Genomic DNA, 17,907 nt, shown 5'->3' on the forward strand with positions numbered 1-17,907 from the left:
AGGTCCCTTCCAACTCTATTATATGCAAAACCTGATGATATAATGCCTGAAGAGGGAGGAGGCAGCAACCACACAGCAGTGAAGATGGACAAGCTCTGTGTGTCCCTCACCCAAATGGTTTGGCTGGTTCTGGCCTCTGTGCCTGATGTGGTTTGGGCTGGTGGGGTTCATCCTACCCAGGTTTGTAGCTCTCAGGTTGGCAGAGGAGCAGCCGAGGACTGAACTGAATCAAAACAGACCAAGGAGGTGCCAGCGGAGCCTGGCTCCTGCCCACAGCCATCACTGTGCCCTGGGTAAAGCAGAAAATCTGCTTTCTGTTGACCTTGTCCCCATGAGAGACCGTCTATTCCCACTGTCGGAGCTTGTGGAAATGTCATTATCTGTTTTTTCTTTGGAGTTTGGCCGTCTGGAGCCGTCTTTGAAAGCAGGCTCGTTCTGTGACCCCGGCTGCATAATTTTGACTTAGTTCTTCCTTACAAGGTTTTGCCTGAGCGCTGCTTTAGAAAAAGAAAAACAACAAAAAAAGAATTAAAAGAATTGAGATTGGTGTCCCATATCCTGCACTAAAGGATTCTAAATCCTGACCCACAACCAGGGCAACTTAATATAAGTGAGATGTAAGAATTGGACGTGGAAAGTCCAAAACCTGTAGGCAACGTGGCTGTCAACGGGCAAAATGAAACCTCTGAAGGTGTTGGTTCTACAGCAGCTTTGCAAGTTTATACTCCCAGCAAAAGGTAGAATGTCTTTATCCACAAGCCTGGTCCCTTGAGAATTATACTGTTATTTTAGTCAATTTTACCTGACATTTCCCTATGATTTTTTCTAGTGACAAGAAAATTGTATCTGGCCCTTGACAGTTGGGCACAAATTGACTGAACGAAACAAAATGAAGCGGTGAAGTAACCCCCAAGTAAATGTAATAAATCCCAAGTCCCAGAGGAGAGCGTCATTCTGTAGTCAGGGATTTTATTTAATAAATTTGAGCTCACTCTTTGTTTGAGTGTTATATTTACCAAGACAAATTTAATTTATTGGTTTACATTTCCTCTTCCCCAAGCTTGTCCACCGGGCACGTATGGTAAGAACTGTAACCGAGTGTGTCAGTGCTCTGCCGAGAATGAGGAATGTCACCCGGTGACCGGCGACTGTGTGTGCCACCCGGGCTACCACGGGGCCCGCTGCACCCTCCGTGAGTATCTGTGTGGGCTATTACTTTCTGAGCGAGGACCGAGTCACGCAGAAGCATTTGCTGGCCCTTTAGGTTCACCTGTGTCAGTACTTTCAGTGTCGACTGAGATAAAGTTAAGCGTTGATTGGGTTAACTTACAATAATAAAAATACTTGCATTATTGCCAGGATTTAATTTAAAAAAATATATATATGATTTGTTTAAATTAAAAAGCCCCCTCATTTACTAGCTAAATTCCTTCCAACTTCATGCCACGCTGAAGAATATCATTGTCATTCTCTGCGTTTACACCCCTCGTCTTCAGCTGCACCTGGATATCATGTGGCTCTTTCATTTCCAAATACCTAGGCCAAAATGCTTCCCGAAATCTCAGCGTGCTCAAGGAAGAACAAATGGTTATTAGAAAACAACGAGCCGCAATTGGCAATAAATCCAAGTGATTCATAAAGTCACTTAAGTTGTAGGGCCTTCTAAGGAACAATCAAATTAAACAAATTGTTACTCTGGATTGAAAAATAGTGACTAGTGCAGAGGACAAAATGCCAATTGGCTGAACACTCCATCATAAAAAATATTCCCAGACCCCCATGCCTCATGCCGGTATTTTAGGACATCTGTAAAGTTGTTCCTGGTGGAATGTGGCAACTGATAAGAAACATATACCAACATATCCAAAAAAGGAGATAGTTAATTACCTTTTTATTTACAACTTTAATTTTGTTTTTACTCCGTGTCTTGTAATAGTTTCATTTAAAAAAAAAAAAAAAGACTTTGTATTTTGGCGAACGCTGATTTTCCTTTCCTAGGAGTCAAGCACAGCTCTGGTTTGCTTGCTTTTTTGGGTGACAATTTGGATACAAATGCCAGCTGCAATGTGTGCAGCTCTAGTAAGGGTTAAACCCGTGCTTTATTCCTTGAGTAGAAATACAAATGAGGCTCATTTTGGAGATGGACATTTGTATTGCCATCATGTCATCACAAGTTATTCTTTAAAATATAAATATAAATGTAAGGATTGATTCTATCCTCCTTTGTACGTCAGTTCTCACTGTAAGTGGGATCGAAATGCAGCCTTCAAAATCTAGGCTAGAGCCATCTGAATCCATTATACATTACATTATAATAAATATTATAGTGGAGCAATAGTGGAGATCAACTATTTAACGGTATCATTTTAAAAGACTTAATCATGGTTAGCCTATTACTTTTATGTAGCAATCTTTCAGGAGTCACTACCTGTGCATATAGTACTAAATCTCTATCGATTATAGTAAATGTCCTTGAGCTTGCTTAGATCCTTAAGATTTTACTTCAGCATTTAAAATTTAAAGCATTAATAATTGCGCTGAAGTTCTGACATAAAAGAAATTGCAAAATGAAATCTGTGTTTCGTTGCACTCAGAGGGGATTTTGCCATGGGCTCCTGTTTAGCTGGGATTAAACCTATAGATTATGAGGCATGAACCTTCATGGTGTTGTGTTCTCCTAGATTCCAAATACACAGTGGCTTTCCCCGCAAATTCTCAATAAATATAGTTTTGTTAAATGTTTACCGGAATGGTGGATAACCATTGTCTGATAATGTCTGATAACTGGGGATAGCTAGAGTGGCTTTGGTGGAAATAGTCCTTGTTCCCACCGTCCTCACTACAGAGAGAACTGGGGCTGCTCCAGGATGAAGAAGCTTTCGATATAATATTAAAAACAGCATAGGGAGCCGCTCCCAAAGACGTGAAATGGGCTTCGGTCCAGTCAACATGTGGTTGGATGCTGCTGGAAATGGTTTCTGGCAACTATTGCTGTATTTATAGTACTGTGAAAAAAGGTTCAAGAAAGTATCTATAAAAGGTGTAGTTGGCTGGGAAGTCAAATTTCCAGGAGCCAAGAGCAACGAGGCTTTCATGTTCTCAAATTTTGGAGTGAAGAGCTGAAACAGTCTCTTGGCAGGATCCAGAGGAAGCAGACAAACTAGCAATAAGGTTCCCATCAGTTGTCCATAATTTGGTGGACAGGCAGATCTACTTGAGTGAAGTTATGAATAAAAAGCAGTAAGTGATGGTGTAATGGATAAAAAACCCTGTGCTACGTCTCTGTGACATTTACTGAGCTGGGTGAACCCTGAGCCAGAAAGACCTCACCAGCTTCCCCTTCAAGCTGTAGGTAACAGGATGCTTCAAAAGTGGGGTTTTTTTTGACAATGCAATTAATAATATTAGTAAGAAAAACCCTAGTGTATGCAGTTGGTATGAAAAGATTTAGGAGCTCTTGGTCATGGCAAAGCCACCCAAACCAGAGGGAAAAAATCAGGAAATGAGTTAGAAATCTGGCTGCTGCTCCTGCCGTTCTCAGAAAAACATAAGTCAGATGCACAGGAAGCTGTTAAATTAGAAAATGCCTTTATGAGATAACTGGTGGTTAGAATCTAACCCTCTTCATAAAAGCAGAACCTACTTAAATGGCAGGACACTGTGTAAATTGCCCTACTTATCCACATAGAAGTTCTTCTGCAAAGTAGTAACAGATGAGATGGCCTTGTTAATAATCACAAGAACGTTGCAGCTGGTGTGTTTGCCCTGCTTGTGCTGCTCCCTCTTGAACCGAAATAAATAAAATGCTGCAAGGGTAAATAAATTGGGAAGAGGGGGAATTACTGCATCCCTTTCAGTAATGGAGCAGCCCTTGCTAGTCTTGAGCCGAGGAACGACTCTGAAAGCTTTGCCAGGGAGAAGCAACACGTTTGGGAGTGTGGGAAACAGAATTAAAAAAAAGAGACAAGCCAAATGATGACCAAAAGGAAAAGGAGGAGGAAAAGAGAAAGTCTCTTAGAGTCCAATTAAGTCATTGAATCTGGGTGTGTCCTTAACGTCATGTCTTGGTGGAAATGAAATAGATATTGCAGGGCTCTCCCCTTGATGCCAGGGTTTGCACATGAAACACATTTTCTGTCCTGACAGATGGAAGCACTGATGAGGAAGTATTCATTGAGAAGAAGCCATGGTTGAGAAGGGCTGGGGAGAGTATCTGCATGTTATAAAAGTGTATATCTGTTTAGTCCTGATGATCTGCTATCCTGATTTGAGCAGAAGCCAATTTTCAGTTTTATTTTTAAAGGCATCCCTTTAAAGCTTCACCGTAAGCTCTCCCTCTCTATTGAATAGTTCAAAAAATCCAGAGATTTCTCCAGCCACTCAGACCGTGCTTTCGTACTGTCAGAAAAGAGAGAAAATGTATAAACTTATTTATGCACAGATTGCAAGAGATCTGTTGCTTGGAGACGTGCAAATATGTATTCAACCAGATTTCCAAAGTAGCCGTAGACTTTCCTTTTGCCAGGGGAAGAGAAGGAAGGAAGGAAGGAGCATAAAAAGGACATGTAGAGGTAGTAGCATTAGTGTAACTGTTGAATGATGATTTTGTTGCTCTAAAAGCAGCAGCTTCTCCCCTTCCCGTACACTGGAAAACTGGGAGAATAACCTGCATCTCCAGAGTTCAGTGGTGGCATGCTGGAGGCAACCCTGACAGATGGAGACACGTGCCCAGCAGCTCTGCTGAGCTCTTCTCCTCAGTTCCAGCCTCCTTCACTCTAAAGAGCATCTTGAAGACATAAGCTAAGCATGGTAGATGCACTCATGTCTTCCTGATCTTGTATTCAGCACTCCTTCACATTAGTTGCCCCAAAAGAATCCAGAAATACTCACTACCACCTGGAAAACCTCTTCATGGACAGCTCATTGCCATGTAACACTGGCTCAGCAACCCATCCAGGTCTAACATTCCTTCTGGTTATTGCAAAATACAGTTGCTTTTTTTTTTTTTTCCTGGCTTTGCATTTAAAGCGTTTCTCTCTCATATCTGTCTTCTGAGAAGGTGTCTTCTGAAATTCCATGTTATTATCATGTGCACATTTTCATAGTCTTCCATTCACAGCCCACTAGATGTGCCAGAGCAATGCCAACTCCAGGTTGGAGTGAGAGTAGATCATAGAGGAAGGAAACTTTCTCCAACTTAAACTTTTTTTTTTTAAAAAAGATGAGACCTGGCCCAGTATCTATAACTGGTCAGCTAAAACGACTGCTAAAAGGGGCAGAGATGGCTCATGGCTTCTCACCATCACAGGCAAACCAGGTTGTTGCTGCCCAAAGGAAGAGAGACCTAGGGACCCATCTCTCTATCTCCTCCATAGGAAGGAAAGGAGGAACAGGTTTGTTTGGAAACCTGTTGTTTGGAGTAGAAATGCAAGAGGAAAAGCTCTGAAGAACTGGGCTTGCTTTTCTTGCTACAGTCATGTATGAGGAGCGGGCAGAGGCAGGGGCAGTCAGACCAGGCTTTGCAGCAGCAGTTGGTCCAGCTCTCCAGAGGTTTGACACTACAAGTCAGTGCTGCCTTGCTGCCCCCAAGCAGTGCATTGCCCAAGGCAACCATCTGCTTGTCCATGCCCACTCCTGGCCCTCCAGAAGTGAATAGAGTTAACAAAATGAAAAATCTCATTTTGGTTGAAAGCAACAAAGTGGTTATGACATGAAACGCAGTGGGCCCAGTAGCAACATAGCCTAATTGCTATTTTGTTCTTTTAAAACAGATGAGACTTGCCCCAGTATCTATAACTGGTCAGCTAAAATGACCGCTAAAAGGGGCAGAGATGGCTCATGGCTTCTCACCATCACAGGCAAACCAGGTTGTTGCTGCCCAAAGGAAGAGAGACCTAGGGACCCATCTCTCTATCTCCTCCATAGGAAGGAAAGGAGGAACAGGTTTGTTTGGAAACCTGTTGTTTGGAGTAGAAATGCAAGAGGAAAAGCTCTGAAGAACTGGGCTTGCTTTTCTTGCTACAGTCATGTATGAGGAGCGGGCAGAGGCAGGGGCAGTCAGACCAGGCTTTGCAGCAGCAGTTGGTCCAGCTCTCCAGAGGTTTGACACTACAAGTCAGTGCTGCCTTGCTGCCCCCAAGCAGTGGATTGCCCAAGGCAACCATCTGCTTGTCCATGCCCACTCCTGGCCCTCCAGAAGTGAATAGAGTTAACAAAATGAAAAATCTCATTTTGGTTGAAAGCAACAAAGTGGTTATGACATGAAACGCAGTGGGCCCAGTAGCAACATAGCCTAATTGCTATTTTGTTCTTTTAAAACAGGGTGTCCAAAGGGTACTTACGGTCCAAACTGCCAAAACCCCTGTAAATGCATGAATGGAGGCCATTGCGACCCCGTGTCGGGAACTTGTGATTGCACGCCTGGTTTCATTGGAGCCGACTGTAGCAAAAGTAAGCCAACATTCATGTTCTGCTTCTTTTGAAAAAACAGCAGAGAGAATAATCTGCATAAAAATCTTGTCGGCAGAAAAACAGACAGATTCCAGCTACCCCCTCCTTGAATTGTAAATCAGGATTCCAGCTTTGTAAAAAATCTCTCGCAAAATATTTTCCCTCTCTTCTGCGTGCATAGAAGCAAGGACACTCGTCCCAGGATTACAACCCGCTTGCCCAAATTTATTTCTAGAGCCAGCTCAGCATGAATTGCTCAAGTTCCTTCTTCCTGTCCAAAATTTCTAGGTTGAGAAATTATCTCAATATTTTGCTTCACACTACGGTGCCATTAGTTTAAATAAATGGGAAAAAGATCAACTTTTGTCATGGCAAAACTGGTAAAGACTCCATGGCAACCCTACTCTTACTTCTCTATTTCAGAACTAAATTGTGGGGCTGAATTTCTGTGCTATTTCCAAAGCTAACGTCTCTGTGAAGTTCTCGTCAGCTTATTCTCAGGAAGGCAATGCTTTAATGGTTAGTAGCCTATAGCTTTGCTCTTCAGCACAGGAGAGTGTCAGTATTAAGGATGAGAAGATGTGTGTTTAGCAGGAAGGATGAGCAGCTGATGTTTCGGTTGTCCACTCACCTTTTTGGTAGGACACCAACTAAATGTTCCACCTGAAACCATGGCTTATGTTTGTAACCTCAAGCAAAGTTTCAGAGGAAGAAGCAGACGTGTCTTTGGATGGGGTTTGGTTACATAGTTGTTGCTTTGAGGCACATTAGCTGAAATAAACCCAAAGCCAGCTCTACCTAGAAGATCCTGACTATGTTAAAAATGAAAACTTGGTGTTGGACACCCAGAGTGTTTAACAAAGGGCCATGTTTCCTTCAGCTTGCCCTGAAAACCGATACGGGAAGGACTGCACCCTGTTCTGTGCATGTGGTAAAGGTCAGTGTGACCCACGGACTGGCAAGTGTTCCTGTCCTCCCGGCCAAATGGGACCCAGCTGTCAGCAAGGTAACAAAGCGGGACCCGAGGTCATCTCGTCAGTTGGGCACACGCGTGTAACAACCAGCAAATAAAACTCAGAGCCAAACATTGTTTGTAGCCGTGTTTCCCAACGCCTTTGCTTGATAACGTTGCAGTTTGCTGTGTGCTCGGCCTCTGTCCTCTCCGCTCCATCACCCTGCCTTTGTCCTACCCCTGTCTCCTGCCCACGTCTCGCTGCTTGGCTCCACCACACTTGGGACTATTGCGCTGGGTTCTCCTCAAAGCTGAAGTGGCTGATTTCAGAGGAATGGAAAGATGAGGGAGGGCACTGTGGGTGCATGGGACCAAATTTAGAAGCAAATTACTTGAATTGAAAAAGTGAAGGGAAAGGATTTGCTGAAGAGGAGGAATTATGAGATAGGGCAAAGGGATGAGAGCAGGACAAGAAAATGTGGAGTGAAACCAAGCAAGGAGATATGGTGGGACAGAGAGTGTTTGGATAAAACTGCTTGGACCACAGTCTCTGAAATGATGAAATTGCTAATAAGCGTGTAGTAGAGTGTCCCACAGCCCCCAGGAGACACCAGGCATTTGGGATACTCTGAGGGGAGCATGTGTTTGTATTTATTCCCTGTCACCGTCATTCTTTTTGGGGATGTTAATTTATATTTTTTTTTCAAACTTTGTTAATTCTCTGTAGTGTGTCCCCAGGGACAATACGGCCCCAACTGCCAGCTGACATGTACCTGTCAGAACGGTGGTATCTGTGACCACGTGGATGGCAACTGCACTTGTGGGCTCGGCTGGACAGGAAGATCGTGTGAGAAAGGTAATTTTCTGCTTTGATGATAGCGGATGTGTACGTTCAAGCAGGGGTTTGCAGTGTCTACAGACCCACAAAAGGGGACAGTTTTTGCTTAAGTAGACTCCCTCCCAGCTACATTTGTCTCTGTAGCTTCTCTCATGCAGAACTTTCCCTAGTTAGAGCTTTAGGTCTTTCTTCAAAGGCAGTTTCTCATGAGTCCTGCTCTAACTCTCATTCCACAGACTCTGATTCCTTCTCCTGTCCAACTTTTGTGTTCTTTTATTCACGAGAACATTGTTTTTTGTCTTCTTTCATATGCTTTTCTGAAGTCAGCAGAAGCCAGCATCTCCCTCCTCTCTTGTTATGTTCTCTCTTGTTATTCTCTTCCCTGTGACATTGGACTGTAGTTGAACTTCCCATGTGTTGACTTCCCTGTTTGTACAGTTCTGACAACTGTCCAAAGCAATTGAGTCTGTCTTGCTATCTCACCCTTATTTCTCCATGACAACTCCCCCAGACACAAGACAAAGCACACTTAGACAGAATAAGCTCAGTTTTCACTCCAGAAACCCTCCTGCCAGCCCAGAGTAGAGCTTTTCCATGTCTTTCTGTCCATCTCCCAAAAGTCATTCTGCATTTCTGTGTTCCTATTTCTCTCTCCAGTTAAGAGAGAGCCGTAGAGTTACAAACATAAATGTTCAGGAAACCATGAGTTTACTGGTATGATGTCAAATAAATAGTTAGTTCTGACTTCACGTTGGAGAAAATGTCATCGTTACATCATAATTGCCACAGTACAACCTCCCCAGTACATTCTCAGGCCCTCATTTACAGCCTTTCTATCCCTGGCATCTGTAGAATATCCACCTCAAACTCCATACATATCTTTACCAAGTACTGGTATTTATAGGGGAGTGTCCCTATGTAAAAACATTATGTAAAAGTGATACTTTTTTAAGCAGAATTCACTGTAATTGTTTCACTTTGCACCCGAGAAGACTCAGAGACCCGCTTCATATATATGTGTGAGTGTGGAAAAGGAAAAATCCTAACTGCATGGAGCCCCACACAATGTGACCACTGTGGACAGGCACTAAAATACCCCCAAAAAACCCATGCATTTTACCAATAGATGGTTAACTTCATATTGCATAGGCCACCTGTGTTCCATTTTTCTATGTATTCAACTATATATTCTATATATTTCAAATATTTCTATTTGTCTGTCCTTGAAGTCTCTGTGACCATCCATGGGCTGCAATGGGGTTGCAAAGCCCCAGTAGGGTCATGGAGGTATCACCACGTGGACTAGCGGTGTATATTATAGATGTGCTTAGATAAAACACCTCTGGTGTCAAGTGTGGGGGGCAGACCTGCACACATCACATAAGGACTGTGTGTTAGATCACAAGAAAGACCTTCTCTGTTTGTCTTTTGACAGAGACAGCCAAGTTATTGGAAATTTGAGTCTTGATTTCCACAGCAGTGTGGGTTTCAATGTGTTTTGACTAGAAATCAGAGGCAGCTAATCAGGCATCCTTTTTCTAGTGATTAGATATGATGTTCGTAAAAGATCTCATCTGACGTTTGCAGACTTATGAATCTGATTATTTGGACGGCCACTCTCATTTAAGTTGGTCTGCCCAGATTCAAATTAGCACAGCAGTGGGGAGTTAACTTATGCAGAAAGGATGCCCAGGTTAATTATATTGGCATAGTCACTTTTGCATGACTTGGCTTTCAGTAATTTGAGATGTGTTTAGTTCTGTAAAAGCAGATATCTCATTATGCATGGGAAGCCTGTTGCTATGTGTGAAAAAGAGATCCTCTGGGTTTTATTAGGAATTGGAATAGTGTGAACTCCAATGATAACACAGAAGAGGAAAAGCCATGTGTTTGCTTTCACACTTTCTAAGTGTCTAAAAGAAAATATTGTTGTAGATACAGAAAGAAAAAAAAGAAGATATAATTTATACCATTTACTGTGTGGCTTTATAACACATGGCACAAGTTTAACATTGACTATATGAAGAGAAAAATTTTAAAAGATAAGCTATAAGAAGTACAAGGAAACTGCTGTTTGAACATGTATATATTATAAAAGATTTCTCATGAAAGTATGTAAATGCATCATAGCTGTGCGGAAATGCTGTGTCTTCATAACAAATATTCTCCTTGGCTCTGCAAGTTATTGTACGGGCATCATAGCTTGGCTATACAAGCTGTCACCTAAGAGCTTTTCTGGATAAGGGCAGTGATATTTTTTTTTTTGGTTTGTCTGTTTCTCTGTCCGTGTCCTGCCAGCAGAATGTCTCCCAGGGAAGTACGGGTCTGGCTGTGGCTTGGACTGTTCGTGCCAGCACAACGGCACCTGCGACAGGTTCACGGGCTGCTGCCGGTGCCCCGAGGGCTACTACGGCCACTCCTGCGAGCACAGTAAGTGGAAGCACCATGGGCATCCAGGTGATCTGGTTTCCAACAGGAACGGGATGTGGGGCTCCAGACTAGTCACGTAAACACCTCGCTGGTTCAGTTTTGGGGTGTCCCAGATCAACCAGCTGCTTCCAGACCCGAGCGGTGCAAGTTTAAAAACACATGGCTTTATTAGAGTTAACAGTAAATATCACGTTTGTTGGCTCCCAGAGGAACATAGCTGAGAATATGTAGGATATTAAAAGGATGTATGTTTTTCTTCATAAACTTTCCTCACTTGACGCTTTAATTTTTCAGGGTGTCCCCTTGGATTTTATGGACTAAGCTGTCTTCATGCGTGTGCCTGTAAAAATGGAGGGAGCTGCGATGCGGTGACGGGACAGTGCATGTGTCCTTTGGGTTATCAAGGTGTCCACTGCGAGAAAGGTACTTACATCCCGGTAATGTAAAAGAAAAAAAACAAATGAACAAACAAAACCAAAATAAAACTCAAAAAATCTCATGTCATTACTCAAATATTTGTTTGCTGAGAGCAACTTCTTCCGTATTTTGAGCTTTTTGAATATCCTGAAACACTAGATTTGGGATTGTTTACCTGTTATATAGCTGGGCGTTCTCATTCCTTAAAAATTAACTAATCTGGTTCCAATTAATACGGTGAAAGTCCTGGTCTCTGTGATGTCTTGCAGCAATGAGTTGCACATGTCGTTTATTAAAAATAAGTCCTTTTTACTGATTCTAAATTTGCTTCTAAAACTCCAAATAAGATTATTAAATAGGTGCATGTCAGACCTGTTGAGTGTTACGGAATGGTCTTCTAGAGAGTTCTAATTAAAAATGAAAATAAGTGCCAGTTACATTTCTGGGACAGATTTACAGATACCTTTGATAGGTTAGATCAGACAAGCCCAACATAAGGAGAGTTCATATAAATATTATGCCTATTCCACTATGTTCGATTCTTCATTAAACTTGGTATTTACACTAGTTTCAGTGGAGAGTTTATGAGCTTTCCTCTGAGGCATCCTGGAGAAACTCCTCCGGTTTAATGTACCTTTTGCCATTCAAACGTGCATCTAAAAAAGCTCTCTTGCCACCAGGCTGTGACAGGGGCTGGTTTGGAGAGAGGTGCCAGCATCAGTGCGACTGCGGAGATGCTCCATGTGATCCAGAGACTGGGAAGTGCCTTTGCCCACCTGGGAAGACCGGAGATAAATGTGATGTTGGTAAGGGACATGTTTTCTACGGGCTGGACTATGTATAGTTAAACCTGCATGACCTGTTGGTCTGAATGTAACTGTGAAAGGACATTTGCTGATATTCAGGAACACATTGTTGGTAGCAAATTACTCTTATGGGTTATCAACAGCTTCATCAAAGGTTGTACCTCTTGATTTAATCAATATTTAAATTGATACACTGATAGGAAGACTAGTTATGGGTCAGCTGTTAAATGTCATTTGCCTTGAGCTTTGGAGACTTTGTGCTAGTGAAGAATGTACCAAGAAGCCCACAGTTTTCAGATGTAGTTGGGAAGGTTCCAGGAGGTGCAAATGGGCATGAAGGGATCTTATTGCCATGTATTTTGTCACACAGACATTTGTCACCTTTTTCAGACCAACGCAAAGGCAGGTCCAGCTCTGGGTTTGCTTCCCCAGGAAGCAGGGGGGGAATCCCTGCGGATGAGGGTAGCGGAGCTGCAGCAGCTCTGCCAGCCTCTGGGGTTCAGCAGTAGTCCAGGAACATTTAATCCAAATAAAATTCCCTCATTTGCAGCACAGGCACTTGGACGGTGCGTTTGGGAAATGGTTGGCCCATGACAGCAGAATTATTTTGTAACAAGGGTATAAAAATAGGTGAGAAAATTCTCCTGTAGGGAAAATCGGTCCCACTGCTGTGCCCTGATGAGATGGTTGCAGGGTTGAGAGGCAGCAAGGGCAGGCAGGATTCTTGAGCCAGACTCTGATCACAGTCATAGCAGAGTAAATTTAGGGTAATCGCTGGAGAAAAAGGAATTGCAGTCATTTAAACAAGTGTAAGAAGAGATTTGTGATCCTAACATTGTGGCAAACAAGATAAAAGGAGTGATAGTCCATGTGCTGGTGTTGAGGGTTCACACCAGGAACCATAATCCTCCTGAGTCACGGGGAGGGGAATAGTATTTCTACTTTTGTTCTAGGATAGGGCAGGAAACAGCTTTAAACAGCCTGTTACTAATGCAAAATAATTGCTGGGAGCTTAAGTGCTAGTGCAACCTGCAAAACAAAAATGGAAAATTATTTTCTTCCCTCTCTGTGCTGTCCTGGGGTCAGAAACCAAAGCCACCCAGTCTGCAGGCACTGGTCGGGTGGGGGACACAGCCAGCTCGGTGCTGGGCAAGCGGGGCCCTTCCCAGCAACATTTTAGGCAGAAGTGGAACGCAAGGGGGAAGCTCAGCACCGAAAATGTGAACCGAGGCTTTGCTTCTTGCAAACTCTAGGAGTCATTTTTATTTTTCTTAAATCAGCTAGGGTAGGCCCCGTCCTTGAAAAGCTGTTATGGGGTAGATTTTATTTGCATTTTTATTTTCAATTAGGCTCAGTTCATCTGTGATATAACTGTGAGCAGCTGTGACTGTGGAGCAGCCATAAAGATAAAAGGTCTGATTTTAATTTGAACTCTGGTAAAGCACCCATTAAACAGGCAAAATGTTAATTAAAAAAAAAAAAAAAAAAAGAGAGAGAGAGAATATAACAGACTTTTATGGGCGCTCTTTTTCTGTAGTAAATTAACATTGCAGACTTTCAAACAGATGTCTTAAATACACATTGTTATTAACATGAAAATGTGGTATTACATAAATTAAAATCAGGTCCAGAGGTGTTCGGGGAGACCTTTTCTCATAACATTCCCTAATTGAAAAGGCCAAGCTCGGAGCGCACGGGGAGAGTTCTCCCACGTGTTGGGGCTGCAGCTGATGCCGGGGCTCGGCAGCACTTTTATTTACCTAATGGTGCCTGGGTGAGAAAGCCAGCGCCTCCATTATTTACAGTATTTTCTAGGGAGGTGAGGGAGAGAGGGCCATTGTTCACAGCGTATTTAGCACCCTGCCTCGTGACCTGCTGCTAACTTTTCCTTCATGCTGTTGCTCTGACCGCGTTTAAAAATTGCAAAGAGAATTTATCAGCCTGGGTATGAAATGTATGTGTATTTGGGAGGGAGACATTCGGTGAGTTTAATTTGCCAGGAGGCAGCAGAAGTGTGCAATCGGAGTAAGACATAAGAGTATATATAAAATGGATTAATTTTCAATTTCCAACGTGAAGGCTCTGTGCTGGCACACGCTGACGGCCAAGCCGTGCAGTGGAGAGGGGCAGGAGATAGCGTGGATCCAGGACGCTGACAGGAACTTTCCTGAGCAGATCCCAAGCTCTTTTCTGTTGGCCTGTCAACCCCTGTTTTTTTTTACACCAGTAATGATTTCCATTCTGGGAACCTCTTTAGGACAGCTGGGCTACAGTTGGGCAGACCGTTTAAGGAGATGAAACTTGAAAACTGCAAGGCTTTCCAAAATGTCATGTTTTAATGTTAACAGATGTAGGTGTCTAAGTAGCTTCCTGATCCCAGAGAACAGGGAGACTCCGAGGGAGCATTCACCCTCTTCCAAACACTTTTCTCCTTCCAGAATGCAGGTCAGACCAGTATGGCCCCAACTGCTCCTTACGATGCCAGTGTGCCAGCAAATCCCAGTGCAATCCATACAACGGGAACTGCGTCTGCCCGGCCACGTGGATGGGGCCAACCTGCAAAGAAGGTAACACAAGCTGGAGGTGTGCAAACTTTCTTAGTAGAAGAAGTCACACATCAAGACCAGGCTGGATGGGGCTTTGAGCAACCTGGTCTAGTGGGAGGTGTCCCTGCCCATGGCAGGGGGGTTGGAGCTTGATGATCTTTAAGGTCCCTTCCAATTCTAACTATTCTATGAATCTGTGATTGGTGGTGGTCAGTCAGTAGACCATTTGGACAGGAGCATCCACCCACCACGCAAAAGTAGTGCTCAGCAGCAGCCACCACAGGTTGTGTCGGGCTGTGTGAGGCAGAAGCCATTCTGCATTTCCATCTCTGGTGAAAAACTCAGAGCCTGTGATGGCCCCAGCTTTGTTTGGAAGGGTTGTGTTGGGGTGTGCTGTCCTCCTAAGGGGCCAGGCGCCTGATGCTGTGAATGCCAGGAGTCGTTCCAGGTGGTTGGGAGGTCTTGGCCAAGCTGAACTGACTCAGTGCAGGGGTTTCCCCTCAGAGCAGGCTGTGGAGATCTTGCACAGCCTGCTCATGGATTCCCAAGGCTGCCTTCAGCACAACTATGCCAGAGAGCTGTATGTTCTTCTCTGTTTGCCAGTATGAAATCTTGCCCTGAAATAGTTGGTATCCACAACCTCTGATGAATAAGATGAATAAGGAGGTTTACTTGCTGTGCATCCCATCACACTCACTTACTTTTTTTGTAGAGGTATCAGCTTTTGAAGAGCATGGTGAGGTGCGATAGGCCAGATAAGTAGATAAAACATTGGAAAATAGATTTGGATTGATTTGTGAGTGTACTAGAGCCCTCATTGCACTATCAAAAAAGGGTTTGGGGTTTTCCTGTTTGGTTTTTTTAAATTTAGATAATTTCTCTTCTTCATGAGATAGCGTACTGAGTGAAAATTTCCTCCCACTTGCAGGCTAATCACAACTGGCTTGATGGTGATATACAATTCTGCATTTAGTTTAGGAAACACTTTGGGAACCTTCCATTTGAGAGGTGTTTTATTGTGTTGCCTGCCCTCTGCCTCTGTGAGGACGTCAGTCTAGAAGTCTCTGCCTTCTTTTGAGGAGTACCATTTACTGAATTATTTAAGTGTGAATTGTATGATCTATATAATATTTCAGTATTGTGTTATATAGACCTGAAACCGTGTTTCTACTTAATTCTCTAGGTGGCCCTCCAAAGCTTCCTTTTTATGAAGAACAAACTCAAGAAAGAGGGAATATTTTTCCAAGAGCTCTACAACAGTAACATTTGGACTAATAAATGAACTGTTTTATATGCACAGACGGTATTTGAATTTGGATATGAAAACAGCTATTCAATTCGGCTTGAATTGTACTGAAGTATTCACACTTCTTATGGAAGACTACAGAGGCCATTTAGTAGCTGGATCCTTTTAAGAAGTTGAATCTGTTTCACGTATTTATTCCTAGCCTCTTACCCCTCCATTAATCTGCTCTGGACATTCTTTCTGATATATAGAATATAATTCATTGTTTGAAAGCTTGGACATGTTTTTAGTAAGACCAGTTCCAAAGAGTATCAGGATAAGTAGTATGTAACGTATCAACTTGCAGTGAGCCCCGCCACGTACAAGTGACTTTCTAAACCTGCTTGACAACCGGCGTGAAATATGATGAGTGTTTCAAGGATTATGAAGCCAATATGGATCCACTGCGAAGTCACAATCCACAGAAACTAGTGGGATTCACCAAATTAATTCCTCTTGGAATAACATCATATGTTCTAGAAAAGCGTCCAATCTAATTTTAAACTTGCAACCGAAGAGTCTGTCACAGTCCTCAATACGTTGTTAATTAATTTAAGAATATGTGCCACATTTCCAGTGTGGATTGACTGATTGGAAGGTCTCCGTTTATATCTTGCTACATCCGGGTGTCTTCCAAAGAGCAGGATGTCTTCTGCTCTTTGGCTTTCTGCGTTCTCCCATCTTGTCAGCTGGGTTTCTCAGTGGTTTGTCAAGTCAAACTGTGCAGCAGCTCTCATGAAACAGTACTTTCTAACGCAGAAAAGAGTTTTATCTTGCATGGAGAAAGCAGATGTTAAGCAAGGATAGATGCCTAGAGATACTCTCTGTGTTCTTTATATAAGGAATTATGACGTGCCTTTACTGCACAGTGGTTTGAGTTGTCAGCTTTAAAACATCCTGACACCATTCAACAGCTGCTGTTGGTCACTTAATAGAACAAAGACATTTTGGTGCTATTTTGTCTGTTTAGACAGATTGTTATTTAGTGTAGGACTAAGTAATTATAAAGGAATACTGTTCTCTATTTTAATATTCTGCATTAACCAGACTAAAAGATTTCAAGAGTGCCTCTTTTTACCTCTCTTTAGGTTAGGAGTTACAAAACCTATGTAGTAACCTCTTGAGTCTGATTGTATCAAAAGTGCACTTATTAAAGGGCCTCAGGACCGTGGGCTCAGTAGATGTGGTAGTACAAGCAGTTCCAGTTCTTGTGTTCACCCTACCATCCACACACCATAAAAAATTACAACTCTGCACGAGAAGATTTTTGTCTTAGAAAAGACAAAGTGACAATAATTGATGCCAACTTGTGATTTTTTCAAAGATGTTGGTTCTTGTTACGGTTCGCTACTGAGTAGGTGAAGTAACAGTTTTACCCCATGGTTCCATGGTTCACATCAGGTTTTAAACACATCTGGAGTCATTAACTGTTCAGCACAAAACAAGTGACACTTGCTCACCTGGGAGCGTAATTCAAACTGTGATCTATTTGAAACAATACAGGTTTAGTAGATATTTTTCAAGCTTCTCAGAAGTCTTATTGTTGTTCATCACTTCATAGGCATTGAAAGTCATCCTAAAAAATTGGAAAATAGATTTGGATTGATTTGTGAGTGTACTAGAGCCCTCATTGCACTATCAAAAAAGGGTTTGGGGTTTTCCTGTTTGGTTTTTTTAAATTTAGATAATTTCTCTTCTTCGTTGGAAAATTGATTTGGATTGATTTGTGAGTGTACTGTCAAAAAAGGGTTGGGAGTTTTCCTGTTTGTTTTTTTTTTAAATTTAGATAATTTCTCTTCTTCGTGAGATAGAATACTGAGTAAAAATTTCTTCCCACTTGCAGGCTAATCACAACTGGCTTGATGGTGATATACAATTCTGCATTTAGTTTAGGAAACACTTTGGGAACCTTCCATTTGAGAGGTGTTTTATTGTGTTGCCTGCTCTCTGCCTCTGTGAGGACATCAGTCTAGAAGTCTCTGCCTTCTTTTGAGGAGTACCATTTACTGAATTATTTAAGTGTGAATTGTATGATCTATATAATATTTCAGTATTGTGTTATATAGACCTGAAACCGTGTTTCTACTTAATTCTCTAGGTGGCCCTCCAAAGCTTCCTTTTTATGAAGAACAAACTCAAGAAAGAGGGAATATTTTTCCAAGAGCTCTACAACAGTAACATTT

At 42.5% G+C, this 17,907-nt stretch overlaps 1 protein-coding gene across 7 annotated transcripts in view; it reads left to right on the forward strand.

Annotated features, from left to right (window-relative positions):
* Window positions 1-17,284, forward strand: part of LOC106886152 (multiple epidermal growth factor-like domains protein 6) — a 216,600-nt gene extending 199,316 nt beyond the window's left edge. For 3 of the 7 annotated variants that reach the window (XM_014938859.1, XM_014938862.1, XM_014938861.1), the window contains 9 exons: window positions 1,061-1,192; window positions 6,322-6,450; window positions 7,331-7,456; window positions 8,130-8,258; window positions 10,539-10,670; window positions 10,965-11,093; window positions 11,768-11,893; window positions 14,332-14,460; window positions 15,623-17,284. In XM_014938859.1, the coding sequence (XP_014794345.1) occupies window positions 1,061-1,192; window positions 6,322-6,450; window positions 7,331-7,456; window positions 8,130-8,258; window positions 10,539-10,670; window positions 10,965-11,093; window positions 11,768-11,893; window positions 14,332-14,460; window positions 15,623-15,702 (1,112 nt within the window). In that variant the 3' untranslated portion in view covers window positions 15,703-17,284. Of the gene's footprint in view, window positions 1-1,060; window positions 1,193-6,321; window positions 6,451-7,330; window positions 7,457-8,129; window positions 8,259-10,538; window positions 10,671-10,964; window positions 11,094-11,767; window positions 11,894-14,331; window positions 14,461-15,622 lie in introns of those variants that run through there. The other 4 variants (XM_014938860.1, XM_014938863.1, XR_001411584.1 and 1 more) reach the window with 4 other exon arrangements.
* The last annotated feature ends 623 nt before the right edge of the window (window positions 17,285-17,907 follow it).

This window comes from Calidris pugnax, unplaced genomic scaffold (genome assembly GCF_001431845.1).
Source record: "Calidris pugnax isolate Ruff unplaced genomic scaffold, ASM143184v1 scaffold52, whole genome shotgun sequence".
Lineage (NCBI taxonomy): Eukaryota > Metazoa > Chordata > Aves > Charadriiformes > Scolopacidae > Calidris > Calidris pugnax.